Source organism: Chrysochloris asiatica, unplaced genomic scaffold (genome assembly GCF_000296735.1).
Source record: "Chrysochloris asiatica unplaced genomic scaffold, ChrAsi1.0 scaffold00053, whole genome shotgun sequence".
Classification (NCBI taxonomy): domain Eukaryota; kingdom Metazoa; phylum Chordata; class Mammalia; order Afrosoricida; family Chrysochloridae; genus Chrysochloris; species Chrysochloris asiatica.
In genome coordinates, this window is record NW_006408571.1 from 2648530 (window position 1) to 2661906 (window position 13377).

The following is a 13377-nucleotide window of genomic DNA, read 5'->3' on the forward strand; positions in this document are numbered from 1 at the left end:
TCCATAGTGACCCTGTATAGGGTTTCCAAGGAGTGGTTGGTGAGTATGAACCACCAACCTTGGGTTCAAACAACTTTGCTGTCTGGTGCATTAACCCACAGCGCCACACCAGGATTCCTATATAACATTGGGAATGAGCAAATCTATCTGGATCTAGAAGAAAAAATGACCTATGTAGTTCTTCTGGATAAGGGGAAGCGAATTAAATCAAGCCATCTTTCTTGATTACAGAGAAAAGAATGAAAGAGAGTTATCCCTCCTGTATACTGGAGGGAAGAAGAACCTGAGTCACAGTTCTGGATAAAGATGGATGGAATTGAAACAAGCCATCTTTCTGGATAATAGAAGAAGGGACAAAACTGAGCAGTCTAGAAACTGTCTAGAAAAGGAAGCAAGAAAAGCAGTCTAGATAACAGTTTAGGAAGCAAGATAGCACCTTCACTGTAAAAGAACTACCTAACAGGACAGGGTGTGAGCAGTGACAACTTGTGTGGCTACCAAGTTAAAACAGAAGCTTGCATGGGTAATGAGAACAGCCTGTGGAAGCTTGCATGGGTAACAAGTCACCCTGGAGCTTGTTTACTTCTAAGGATTTCCATTGCTGCTTTGTATGGCTTGGGGCCAGTGGACCTCACAAAACTTCAGCCCCCATGTTCTTAAAATAGAACTCATTTGTGATCCACCCAGGTTTTCATGGTTATAGAGATACAATGCCAGCATCTTCTTTGAGCCATTCAGATGACAAGAAATTGGAAAACATATAGCTCGCAGAAATCAGCTTAGGGATATTGAGAGTAGGGCAATTTATTTAGTCATATAGACATACGAGATGCGAGAATCATTAGGGCAATTAGTCAGAGACAATATAAATTCTTTATTTAATAGTTGAAGAAACTGAGGCCTAGAGATTTGAAATGACTTCTAGCCAACCCTCCAGGCAGGCACTAATAGAGTCAGGACTGGACCTCAGAATTCTGACTCCCAGACCATTTTTTACATGTCAAAACTAAAGTTATCTCATAAGAATAAAGATTGGCTTCCTGGATGAAGCTCTTGGAACCTAAACCACAGATGGAATGAAAAAATAGAAAAAAATTAAATAGAATTAACATTTAATAAAAAACAATCTGTGAATTAAAATGTAAAGTAAACCAAAAGGGAAGAACACGCTTATCATTTCTCAAGGTGAAAGAACTGAAGATAAAATGCAAGTCTCAACTTAACATACTGAAGGATTCTATAGGCAAAATATTTCACGATGCAGGAAGCATTAAAAGAAGATTGAAAGAAAAAAATAGTCAGTGTACCAGCAATAATTGGTCCATGTTCACCGATTTTAAGAAGTAACATATGATCAAGAACCAGTGGTACTGAAGGAAGATATCCAAGCTTCACTGAAGGCATTGAGAAAAAAACAAGCCTTCAGGAATAGACAGAATACAAATTGAAACAGAAATTGTTTCAACAAACTGATTCTGAGCTGGAGGCACAAGAAATTTGGAAGACAGCTACCTGGCCAACCAATTGGAAGAGACCCATATTTGTGCCCATACCAAAGAAAGGTGACCAAACAGAATATGAAAATTATAAAATAGTATCATTAATATCATATGCAAGTAAAATTTTGCTGAAGAATGTTCAAAATCATTTGTAGCAGTATCCTGACAGGGAGCTGCCAGAAACTCAAGCCAGGTTCAGAAGAGGACACGAAATGGAGGATGTCATTGCTGATGTCAGATTGATTTTAGCTGATGGTAGAGAATACCAGAAAGAGGTCTACTTCTGCTTTATTGACTATGCAAAGACATTTGACTGTGTGAATCATAACAAACTGTGGATAACATTACAAAGAATGGGTATTGTTGTTGTTGTTAGGTGCCATCGAGTCGGTACCTACTCATAGCGACCCTATGCACAGCAGAACAAAACACTGTCCGGTCCTGAGCCAACCTCACTATAATTGCCACTCTTGAGTCCATCGATGCTGCCACTTGGCCAATCCATCTCGTTGGGGGTCTTCCTCTATTTCTCTGACCCTCCACCTTACCAAACATGATATCCTTCTCCAGTGACTGGACCCTACTGACAATGGGTATTACAGAGCACATAGTTGTGTTCAAGAGGCAGTGGTTCAAATAGAATGCTGAACCAGAAGAGCAGAGAGGGTACATGATACTGAATCCCTTAAAATAGGAAAGGTGTGTTATATCTTTTCAGCATACCTATTCAACCTATATTCTGAACAAATAATTCAAGAAGCTGGGTTATATGAAGAAGAATGTGGCATCTGGAATCCAGAAAGACTCATCAACAACTTGGGATATACAGAGCACAACCTTGCTTTGCTGAAAGTGAAGAGGACTTGAAGTACTTACTGATGAATATTAAAGACTACAGGCTTCAGTATGGATTGCACCTCAGTGTAAAGAAAACAAAATTGCTCACCACTGTACTGATAAGTGACATTATGATTAATGAAGAAAGTTTGACGTTATTAAGGATTTCATTTTATTTGGCTTCATAATCAACATTCACGGAAGCAACAGTCAAAAAATCAAATGGCATACTTCATTAGGCAAATCTGTTGCAAAAGTCCTCTATAAAATGTTAAAGCACAAAGATGTCACTTTGAGGACTAAGGTGAACCTGACCCAACCATGGTGTTTTCAATGTCCTCATGTGAATGCAAAAGTTGGACAATGAATAAGGAAGGGAAAAGAAGAATTGATACATTTGACTTATGGTATTGCCAAAGAATGTTGACTACATCACAAACTGCCAGAAGAATGAATAAATCTGTTTTGGAAGAAGTACAATCAGACTGCTTCTTAGACGCCACCATGGCGAGACAATATTTTGGATATGATGTTCCTGGAGAAGGACATCATGCTTGGTAAAGTGAAGAGTCAACGAAAAAAAGGAAGATCCTCCATGAGATGAGTTGACACAACGGAAACTACAATGGGCTCAAACATAAGAACAATTGAGAGGATGACACAAGGTCAGGCCATGTTTTGTTCTGTTGTACAAAGGGTTGCTATGAGTCAGGACCAACTCAATGGCACCTAACCACCACAACAGATGAATTACGATGGAGCCCTGGTGATTCTGTGCTTTAGCTGTTGGACTGCTAATTGGAAGGTTGATGATTCAAACCTACCAGTCACTCCTCAGGAGATTGATAAGGCTGTCTGCTCCCAAAAGATTTACAGTCTTGTGAACCCTATCTAGGGTTACTATGATCAGAATCAATTCAGTGGTGGTGAGCTTGGTTTCTGTTTTTGTATGAGCTAGGCATGATGCCGTATATTTTTAGAGTTTTTAACCCCATTTTAAAAACTCCACAAAGGAGGTATTATCGCCATTTTAAGCTTTTGAAACTGAAGCTCAAAGAGGTTAAGAAATTTGTCTATGGTTACTCATATGGGCAAATGAGTATTTAAACCAGAGCTGCTTGGAGGCAGAACCTGAGCTTTACGGTCTTTATTTATTTATTTTTTAAGTTCTGTCAAGTCCGTTCCGATTTACAACAACCCTGTATAAGGTTTCCAAGGAGCGGTTGGTGAGTTTGAACTGCTGAGCTTGAAGTTCAAACCAACCTTCCCGTCTAGCACATTTTCCCACAGCGCCACACCAGCACACTAGAAGCATCAGATGATTCCCAAGACTACTGCTGATGTGAAAATATCTGGGACTGAAATTAAGCAAGACCACACAGTATACACCTTTTCTTGTGAGAAGAAGGAAAAGGAAAAGCAAACAATTCCTTCCTCAGACATTAAGGCAGGATAATAGCATCTCCTCTATATTTTTAAGTCATAATTTGTGTTGTAGAGAAAATACCATCAGGATAAGTTTAGAGTCTTCCAGTGCATTTTAGATATCACTACTCCAGTTGCCTATTTTCACTTTTGCTCTCGTGCTCCCTCTGATCTTGTGAATATATTTATCCCAATCTAGTCTTCTTTGTTTGGGTTTTCATTCAGATTATTATTATTAAAGTTTCTATTTTGAATTTTGTGATAGTTCACATGGGATAGATAACAATATCTTTACATTCATCCTATCATGTTTCATTTCATTACAATGAGTACAATCCCCTGCATGCATCATGAAACAACCAAAGGATACACACACCCTGCATGCCTGCACCCCAGCTATCAGCACACAGCCCTCACTCAGATTGTTTTTAAGATTTTGTATCTAATTTACTTCTGAAACAACACTGACCAGTAATCATGACACTCTTTCCATTACTGAAGTTCTTCTATGCTGAAGTGTTTAAAAAAATAGATGACCTTCAGATAAGTTTCTTAATCAAAAGGCTACAACCAGCAGTGTGGGTGTCGTTGGACTGTTGGTCAGCAAATAAACTATCAGTGTGAAAGAATTAGGCTGATGAACTCTGGATGGCTACATTGCACATTGACCTCACTGGTGATTATCTAAATGAATTGCCTCTTAGGTTGTATTTTCTCATCATGGAAAACTTTCCCCAATTCAAACCATGTGGGTTGAAATGAGAAAATAAAAGCAAAACTGCTCCCCACACCCAAAAGTCCCTTTGTAATGGATCCCAAGTGGACCCCAGGGAGAGCCGTTAGAGAAAGGCTGATCATCAGTGCATACCATCCATAGGTGGAGGGCTTGTTATTCTGTTTCCCACCTACGGGAGGATACTCCTATTGTTTCTGAAAGTGCTGACCAGAACCCACACTTCCAACAAAAATTCCTTTGCCCCTTACAACAGCAGCAAAAGCAGCAGCAGACGCAACGACAACAGATAAGTGTTTTGATGTATTGCAAGATGGATAGGGCTTACAGTGCCCCCAGACCTACTGATACCAAATGCCTTTAAGATATAGCCTTTCCCATCCTAATCTACAAAGGAAACAGGAAAAAGGAACTTAAAACTCCCTGTGCTCAGACAGAAATGAGACTGTTACAGCTTACTTCTGTGCTGCTCCTTCTTGCCTCTAACTTGTAAACAAGACTTGGTGGAACATTCGAATGGAAAGTCACAAACCTGTGGGTTTTTGAAGGATCCTTGGGACACATGCATAGCTGCGGAAACTGGATGGAGAGATTTGGGGAAGCATGGACTCTTTAGCCGGCTTATTTCTCTATGGAGTCAGCTTGCTTCTTTCTGGTAAGGATTGACTTTATTTTAAAAACACAAGACAAAACAGAGTTAGTGACTTCTGGGCTCTGGTTAACAAGGAGTGGCTATGGTATAGATATCGTTTCTCTGTGATTCCCCATTTAATGTAAGAATTGAAATTATTTTCATGCCAAAGTTTCTAGGACATGAACTGATTTTCCCTTCTAGCTGATTTTCCTCAGTATTGCCACAGACTGAAGACCGATAATCACCTTATTTGAATCAGAGAGTTGCTTACTATGCATTATTTTCTTACTTCTTACCCTGGAGGTTTTTCTTATATATATATTTAAAAACGAAGAAGAAATATGGTTTTACCAGCTTCAAAGAAAAGCAGTAAAAATTTGAAAATAAATTTATACTGAAAATTATGAGGATCCATTTAAACAATGCAAACTCAAACTCACTGCCATCAAGTTGAAGCGGACTCATATCGACCCTATAATTTCTAGTACAACTGCCTATAGGGTTTCCAAGGCTGTAACTCTTTATGGACACAGACTGCCACATCTTTCCTCCAGAATGGCTGGTGGATTTGAACTGTTAAGCTTCCAATTAGTAGCTTTACCATAGTCTTCCCAGGGATCCTTTTACAATTAATGCTTTTCTCTAAAGATTTTATATCTGCATGTTATTTTAATCAAAACACACAAAATCTAGACTTTTTGTATTTTTTATAGATGGGGTCCAGTAGATTAAGGTTAAGTAATTTTTGTTTTATTTAAACAAAAAATTTGTTGTTGTTGTTAAGTACCTTCCAGTCAATTCCTACATTTAGTTTGCAGTAATTCATAAAATCTATATTGGCCCAATGAAGTGAATATTTAGGTGGTTGTAAATATCTTTGGGCACAGGAAAGTTTGCAAAACTGTTGTGGGAGGAATTAAGGAATAGTTGGTCTGAATGTGTTTTATTGTGTCTATTGCTCAGATTAATGCACCGGACCACAAGGTCAGTTTGAACTGCAGCGTTGGCAGTTCAAACTCACCAGTCGCTCCTTGGGTTGTTATGACCTGGAATCAACTCGAAGGTACTCAACAACAACACAGTTGGCTCACCCAGTGACACAGACTAAAAGTAGTACAAAGTCTAAATTACAAAGCACACATGCATCATAATCACCAACAATTCTGTCTCATTTGGTTTAAAAACATTCTAATTATTAGAATGAAAATTGAACTGATATTAGAAATGAATTTGGACAATTTGAATGTAATGTTACAGGCTATGCTATAAAAATAGAGCTTGTTCCATAGATACAAAGGTGTCTGCTATATACTTTTTTTTATATATGTTTGAAATATTTCATTAACAAATACTCACAAAATTGATCCAATAAGAGAATAGAACTGCACATAGTTGTCAAATTGCATTGGAAATTTAATAACATTTTTAAAATCTAAGAACGTATAAAACAAATTCTGAAAATGAAAAATAACCTAAGATTATGTCAGTATTTATGTGGTAAAGGGTTTATATAAATGTATAAATAATGTTAAATTCTGAAATAATATATACCTTTAAGCTAAGTGGTCATCATCGTTTCCACGAAGTCTGGAATGGATTCCACACCAAAGATTATAGTTATGTAAATCTCAGGGGTTCAAAATTGCTTTGAGATATGATTTAGATTAAAGAATGCACACAGCCACACACAACTGTTTTAATTCACTTTTCCCCAATGTGACTGTGTTAAAGGCACTTTGAAGTATAGTTACAAAATAAAACTAAAAAGTTCTGTTGCCAAAACAATTGCTCTAGTGTCTAGACTTCAAATCCCTGAAAGCACAGCACTGTAGCAGGAAGATGCCCAAGGCAGGAGGGGAGGTGAAGCTCATGTTAGAAGGAAGTGTAACGCTCATGAGGCTAGTTTCTGGGATAGATCGGCTGCATTGAATTCTAATTTACTCTCCGGGTCTAAGCCACAATGAACATGAATGGCCAATGATTGGTGATAACAGCAGCCAGAATTCAGGTTGATCACATTTATAACTAGAGGAATCTATTCTTCAAGCCTTATTCCACTGGTAGACTTCAATAACGGGGCAAGAAACTAATGGCTTATGAATTCACATCTCAAGTATCATCCATTTTTTTGGAACCAACGAAACAGGGGGAAAGTGCCCCATTTGCCCCAATAAAGGTGGCTCTGGGTGTAAGAAATGCTGATCCATAAGGGGGTTAGAGGAGTTGTTTAGTTTTCAGAAGCCTCTATCCAAGCCCTCCTATCTGGTACATTCCCTTCTTAACTGACAATCATATCCAATTAAAACTTATAAACTATTACAAGTAAACATACTAGCTTTCCTCCTATTTTCCCATTATCACCAAACCAAACTGCTATCACTAAAGAGTTGTATATATAGAAAAACAAATCAAATTCATATTTATGCTTTGCATAGTATGTCCTATACAATCAAAATGGATCCAATGGGAAGTTTCTAATGGTATGCTTACATACTTTTTTTCCTGCCTAGTCTGACATTTTAAATACTAACCTAGATTCAGCAATAGGATATCTGGTCTGGGGTGGCAGAGGAAATGTAGATATTAAGTCAGGAAAAGTGTCCCCAGCTGGAACCTCCTCATTAGGGCTGGTCTGCAAAGCTAAGATCAAGTCTGAGTAATCAAGGGTAGAGGTCTGAAAGCTGGGATCAGAAGCACCCCTGTGGAATGTTCTGAGGGAGGAGTTGTGTTTTCTTCACAGGCACTCCCTTCCAAGGATTGTCTTTACTGGGAGGTCTCAGCATTTCATTTTCAGATCTATCCTGATAGGATGTTCTGGAAGAGTCTTGCTCTTTTAAGACATTCCTCTTGGAGGAAAGTGCTTTCTTCCCTCAAGTCCATCTCAGAGAGGTATGTTATGACCTGTGAGGGATTCCAAATTCCTCTGACTACCAATTTGTCTCCTGGGGCTCTACACTTCAAGAGATAGTTGTGTGGTTATGCCACCTGCTTATTCCCTGCAGATGGCTTATTGGTTGAAGAAGGAAATTAAATAAATTTCTGTAGGCTGGAAGGATGGACTCAAAACAAGAGATACCATTTCAAAATGGATCTGTGTTAAATTATACAAGGGGGATTATAAAAGTTCATAGAAAATTTTTATTACTTTTTAACAATTTTTCCCTGAACTCTTTCAGGCCCCTTCATACTCTGGGGTTCAAGAAATAGATTACATATGTTTGGTGTCAAAGAGAGATTCTTGTTAACGCTATTAAGTGTTAATACATGTTCTGCTTGATAAGCTGTACCAGGTTGTACTGGTGATAGGTCCAAATCAGAAATGGAAACCATTTCACTTTACTCTAGTGCTCAGAGCACATACAGAGACAGAGAAGTTTGGCAACAAATATAGCAAGAGAAACCAAATCATATGAAAATATTAAGTTAGAGGAAATAGAGGAATGGGAGGCTTTTAAACTCCTTTTTAATTTCTTAACACACTATTATCATCAATGGAGTTTTGGTGTGGCACTGTAGAATAAGCACTGGACTGCTAGCCTCAAGGTTGGTGGTTCAAATCCACCAGCCACTCTTCAGAAACCCTATATAGGGTCGCTATAAATTGGAATAGACTCCATGACACTTAACAACAACACATAGAAAGCAGCATACATTTGCATTCTACTTGAACAAATTTAGGCCTAAGAATGGACGGAGTTACACAACAGATCGAGTTAGGCTTTATTGATGGAAAACTTTGTAAAATTAGATTGGCAACCTCACAAAGAATGAGCTGCCACCTTGGGAAGTGTTCAGTCAGATGCTGGGTGTTTATTGTTGTTGTTGCTAAGTGTCATTGAGTCAGTTCCTCCACATAGTGACACTGCATAGGGCTTCCAAGGTGTGGCTGGTGGGTTTGAGCTACCAGCCTTGTGGTTAGGAGTTCAGTGTTTATTCTACAACACCATACCAGGATTCTAGAATCATCTATTGCTGTTGTGTTGTTAAGTGCTGTCGAGTCAGTTCTGACTCACAGACACCCTGTGTAGGGTTTCCAAGGAGTGGATGGTGAGCTTGAACCACCAACCTTGCAGTTCAAACTGACCTTGCATTCCAGCGCATTAACCCATATCGCCACATCAGGACTCTGGATCATCTATTCGGAATGTAAAATAAAGGATGTAGAGTGTGATGGTTACAGCATGCCCTTTCATACCCCTTCCATTCACTGTTTGTGGTGCTTCAAGGATTATTTAGCAGGTGGACAAGGGCTCAGAGAGGCCATCAGGACTTATGTGGTTATTTTACAATGAATTTTAACCTAATCAACATGCTTTATGAGAAAAGCACATGTACATCCGCTATGATGACTCTTTGAAGTCACTACTTTATGGGTCGCAAGTGTAGCTAACCAAGAAAGCAGTTAGAAGCACAGATTATGAAGGCATCAATCTGGGTTTAAGTCTAAATTGGATGACTGTGGGCACGTTCATTTCTTTAAGCCAGTTTGCTCATCTTTTTATGGATAAGAATACCTGTTTGTAGTGATTTTGATGAGGGATAATTCATGCAAATGCTTAGCCAGTAAGTACTCCTCTATTACACAGAACATAATCAAAAAGGAGGCGTCCTGGTGTGACACTATGGGTTAGTGGGCTAGACAACAAGATCACTTTGAACCTTAAGGCCAGAGGTTCAAGTTCACCAGCCGCTCCTCAGAAATCCTATACAGGGTCACTATGAGTCAGAATCATCTTGATGGCACTTAATAACAGCAACAACAATAAAAAATAAAGTTTTTTTTTAATGAGGGTCATGGTATTACTTCAAGGTTACTCTTTTTCCAAGATGTAGGGGAGCCATGTATGATTCATAGCAGCTGCCCTCCTCAAATATAATCCAGTTCCTCAAAATCTGTTGTTTTGATCAACCAGCTAGAATATTTGGTCTAGGAGTTCTGGTGTGTGGTTTTGTAGGATAAGCATTGGAATGCTAACTATAATGTCGGTGGTTCAAACTGACCAGCTGCTCCTAGGAAACCCTATACAGAGTCTCTATAAGTTGGAACTGACTTAATGGCACTTAACAGCAACAATATAGTGGTTAAATGCTTGGCTGATAATGAAAAGGTTGACTATTCAAACCTAGCAGGTACTCCATGGAACAAAGATGTGGCATTCTGCTTCTGTAAATATTACAGCCATGCAAAATAGATACTCTGTGCAGTTCTACTCCGCCGTATGGGGTTGCTAAGAGTCAGAATTGACTTGATAGCAACAATCGTGGTTTGTTTTTATCCAGCTCCTCTTTCATCTCCCCATTTATTCCTGCTCAAGGTCCTCTTTCAACCAGGCCCTTCTCCTCCTTCTTTCTTATTGGCTATTGTTCAGAATTTTCCATCCACTTACAAATGACATTTTCTATCTCCCCAACTCTTACTCTGCAAACACTATTTAATATAACTTGCCTATGGCAACTCTTCCTAATGATGTTCTCCTATTCTGAGTTTCTCGTTCATATAGACTGTGTCTTTGAGCTATGAGGATACAGTTTTAACCCAATTAGCCTCTACACTCTGTTACAACAAATATTATTTCTCTCCTATTATCCATTATTGTTGTTAAGTGTCATCATGTCAGTTCTAACTCACAGGGACCCTGTGTAGGGTTTCTGAGGAGCGGTTGATGAACTTGAACCACATATCTTGTGGTTCAAACCAACCTTAGAGTCCAGTGCATTAACCCACAGCGCTACACCAAGACTCCAAAGGCATACATTTAATGTTCTATGTGACACTGAGGGTTAATGTGCTGGACTGCAAAGTCAGTTTGAACCACAAGGTTGAAGGTTCAAGCTCACCAGCGCTCCTCAGAAACCCTATTCAGGGTCCCTGTGAGTTAGAACTGACACGATGCTATGGTTGCTATGGTTTGGAACTAACTTGATGGCACGCAACAACCAAAATAGCACCTTTAATGAGATGGGCTGACATATAATCAAAATAATGGGCCCATACACACCAATGACTATGAAAAAGGCACAAGACCTTATGCTCTGTCACATATGAGGATGCCTTGAGTTGGAGATAGCTTGACAGCAGCTAACAACAGTATCTATTCTTCATTTAATAGAGTTTAATGTATCATTATAAGGCATAGCTGGTATAGTAATATGGTTATTATTAAAACCATTATTGAAATAATAACAACAGACCAAGTCCATATTCATGCTAAAAATGTAGGCTTATACTAAAGGAGCTCTGGTAGCGTAGTTGTTACGAATCGGGCTGCGAACCTTAAGGTCAGCGGTTCGAAACTACCAGCCGCTCCGTGGGAGAAAGATGAGGCTTTCTACTCCCGTAAAGATTTACACCCTCGGAAACCCTGTACAGGGTCGCTATGGGTCGGACCCGACTCGATGGCACTAAACAACAACAACAACAACAACTAAATATTTCATGTAAATAGGGTCAAAATTAAATATTTCTTCCTTTAGATGTGAAAATAAACTATAAGCTAGGGACAAAAGATTCAATTATGAAAGTGGATTTAATCAGGCCTTTACTTAATGCTGGGTATTGTAGGATTGTTGATTATTATCTATAACAGAGGTGTATCTTTAATTAAACAAACATTCATTGCTTATCTCTCATTCTTTTATTCATTACTCATCTGTCTTCTTAGTAAATGAAGGCTCACTGAGGGCTTACTTTGTGACAAGTGCTGTACTAGACACAAGGAGTTAAAAAAAAAAAAGTTTGAGTCAATTTTTTTTCTCTTTCATTTTAGTGGGAAAAACAAAGATACATGGACAAAACGTAAAATGTGGTAAATGATATACTAGTGGCATGTGTAAAATATGAGTGTTTCAAGACTATATAATATTTTATTGTCTCCAATGACACAAATGAAACTGAAAAGCTCAACAAAGCATAAATATTTAATGAAATGTATGAAAGCATATGCCAATTTCATTAATTGCTAATTTTAATTTAAATAAAAATGAATAACAGGTGAAAACCATCAGTAGTTTTTTGTTTTTCACTTTGGAAGAACTCGTAACAGTCATGAATATTTCCAAAAAGTTATGACCAGTTATGAGTTAGTCATAGTCAAGTGATTTCAAAACCAAGGAAACAGACGCAAAAGGGATACAGACCTTCCTATTGGAGGGAACAATTTATAGGAAAGGGAATGTGAACTATTAGGGAAAGATTCAGGAAGCTGAAGAAGCTGATTAGGGCAGGAACATTGGATGGAAAGTGGAGAATTAAGGCTGAGGTCAGATCTGTACCGTATTCTGTTGACAAATGTAATAGGGTGTGGAGCAAATTGTTAACGTGTTCATCTGCAATCTGAGAGGCTCACAATTTTAGTATGTTCAAAGGTGCCTTTGAAAAACAGCTTGGTGAGCTACTTCTGTGGACTCTTGGTGTGGCGCTGTAGAATCAACACTGATTTGTGAACCACAAGGTCTACAGTTCAAACACACCAGCTGCTCCTTGGAAACCCTATACAGGGTCACTATGAGACAGAACCAACTTGGCGGCACTTAATAACAATAAAAATCTACTTCTGTGGTGGCTCTGTATGATGAGCATTGGACCGTAAACCACACGGTTGGCGGTTCGAGCCCTCCAGCCACTCTGCAAAAGAAAGATGAGACTCTCTGTTTCCACAAAGATACATAGCCTCAGAACCATATACAGGGTCACTGTGAGTCTGAACTAACTTTTTTAGGCACTTAACAACAACAATGTACTTTTTGTAAAATCAGCCATTGAAAACCCTGTGGATCACAGTTTTAGACTGAAACACATGAGGTTGCTACATGTCAGATTTGATTCTATGACAAAAAATTTGTTGTTTTATGTGATATTGTGCCTGATTTGTATTCTGGAAAATTCATTCTGATAATAGTGTGGAGGATAGATAATTGTGACAGAGACTGTAGACTGAGACCAATTTGGCTTCTGAACATTGCAGGCATGGAAGCCGTGTTATGAAGAGGTGCCATGAGAATTGTTGAGGAAGTGGAAGCACAGGCATTGGGGATTGTGTCTGGAAGACAGAGGGACAGGGAGAGGCATAGCCATGTCCCAGGGTTCAGGCATAGGCAAGGGTAGTGCCATATTGTGTGCTGAGAAACATGGCAGAAAGCCCTGGTCATCCCACTGGTCTGCTTGGGATGCTGTTGTCGTTGCTGTCAGGTGCCATTGAGTCGGAACTGACTCATAGCGACCCTATGCACAGCAGAACGAAACAATGTCC

At 38.9% G+C, this 13377-nt stretch overlaps 1 protein-coding gene across 1 annotated transcript in view; it reads left to right on the top strand.

Annotated features, from left to right (window-relative positions):
• The first annotated feature begins 4657 nt into the window (after positions 1-4657).
• The window catches only part of TEK (TEK tyrosine kinase, endothelial), a 131834-nt gene continuing 123114 nt past the window's right edge, over positions 4658-13377 (top strand). The window contains exon 1 of the mRNA XM_006863011.1: positions 4658-5149. Within this exon, the coding sequence (XP_006863073.1) occupies positions 5098-5149 (52 nt within the window). The 5' untranslated portion in view covers positions 4658-5097. The remainder of the gene's footprint in view (positions 5150-13377) is intronic.